General features: G+C 66.1%; 1 protein-coding gene across 1 annotated transcript in view; it reads left to right on the forward strand.

Moving 5' to 3' along the window:
- Nucleotides 1-339, forward strand: part of POLR3C (polymerase (RNA) III (DNA directed) polypeptide C (62kD)) — a gene marked incomplete at its 3' end in the record, with an annotated part of 4,974 nt that extends 4,635 nt beyond the window's left edge. The window contains exons 12-13 of the mRNA XM_010288687.1: nt 66-115; nt 192-339. Of these exons, the coding sequence (XP_010286989.1) occupies nt 66-115; nt 192-339 (198 nt within the window). The remainder of the gene's footprint in view (nt 1-65; nt 116-191) is intronic.
- Nucleotides 340-342: the final 3 nt, after the last annotated feature.

A 342-nucleotide genomic window follows, 5' to 3' on the forward strand; every position in this document is an offset into this window, starting at 1 on the left:
GCGCGGGCGTGCGCCCCCCACAGCGCGTGGGGTGGAGGCTCACCCTGCCCCGTTCCTCTTCCCAGAGCGTGGCCAACCTGATCGAGCGGCGTCAGTACGAGACCAAGGAGAACAAGTGAGCGCTGGGGCTCAGGTGGTGGAGTTGAGGGAGGACGCTGGAACCACCATTTTCTTGTCCGTCGCCCCTCCAGGCGGCTGCTGGAGAAGTCGCAGCGGGTGGAAGCCATCTTGGCGTCCATGCAGGCCACCGGCGCCGAGGACGCGCAGCTGCAGGAGATCGAGGAGATGATCACGGCCCCCGAGCGCCAGCAGCTGGAGAACCTCAAACGCAACGTCAACAAG

Source organism: Phaethon lepturus, unplaced genomic scaffold (genome assembly GCF_000687285.1).
Source record: "Phaethon lepturus isolate BGI_N335 unplaced genomic scaffold, ASM68728v1 scaffold22586, whole genome shotgun sequence".
Classification (NCBI taxonomy): domain Eukaryota; kingdom Metazoa; phylum Chordata; class Aves; order Phaethontiformes; family Phaethontidae; genus Phaethon; species Phaethon lepturus.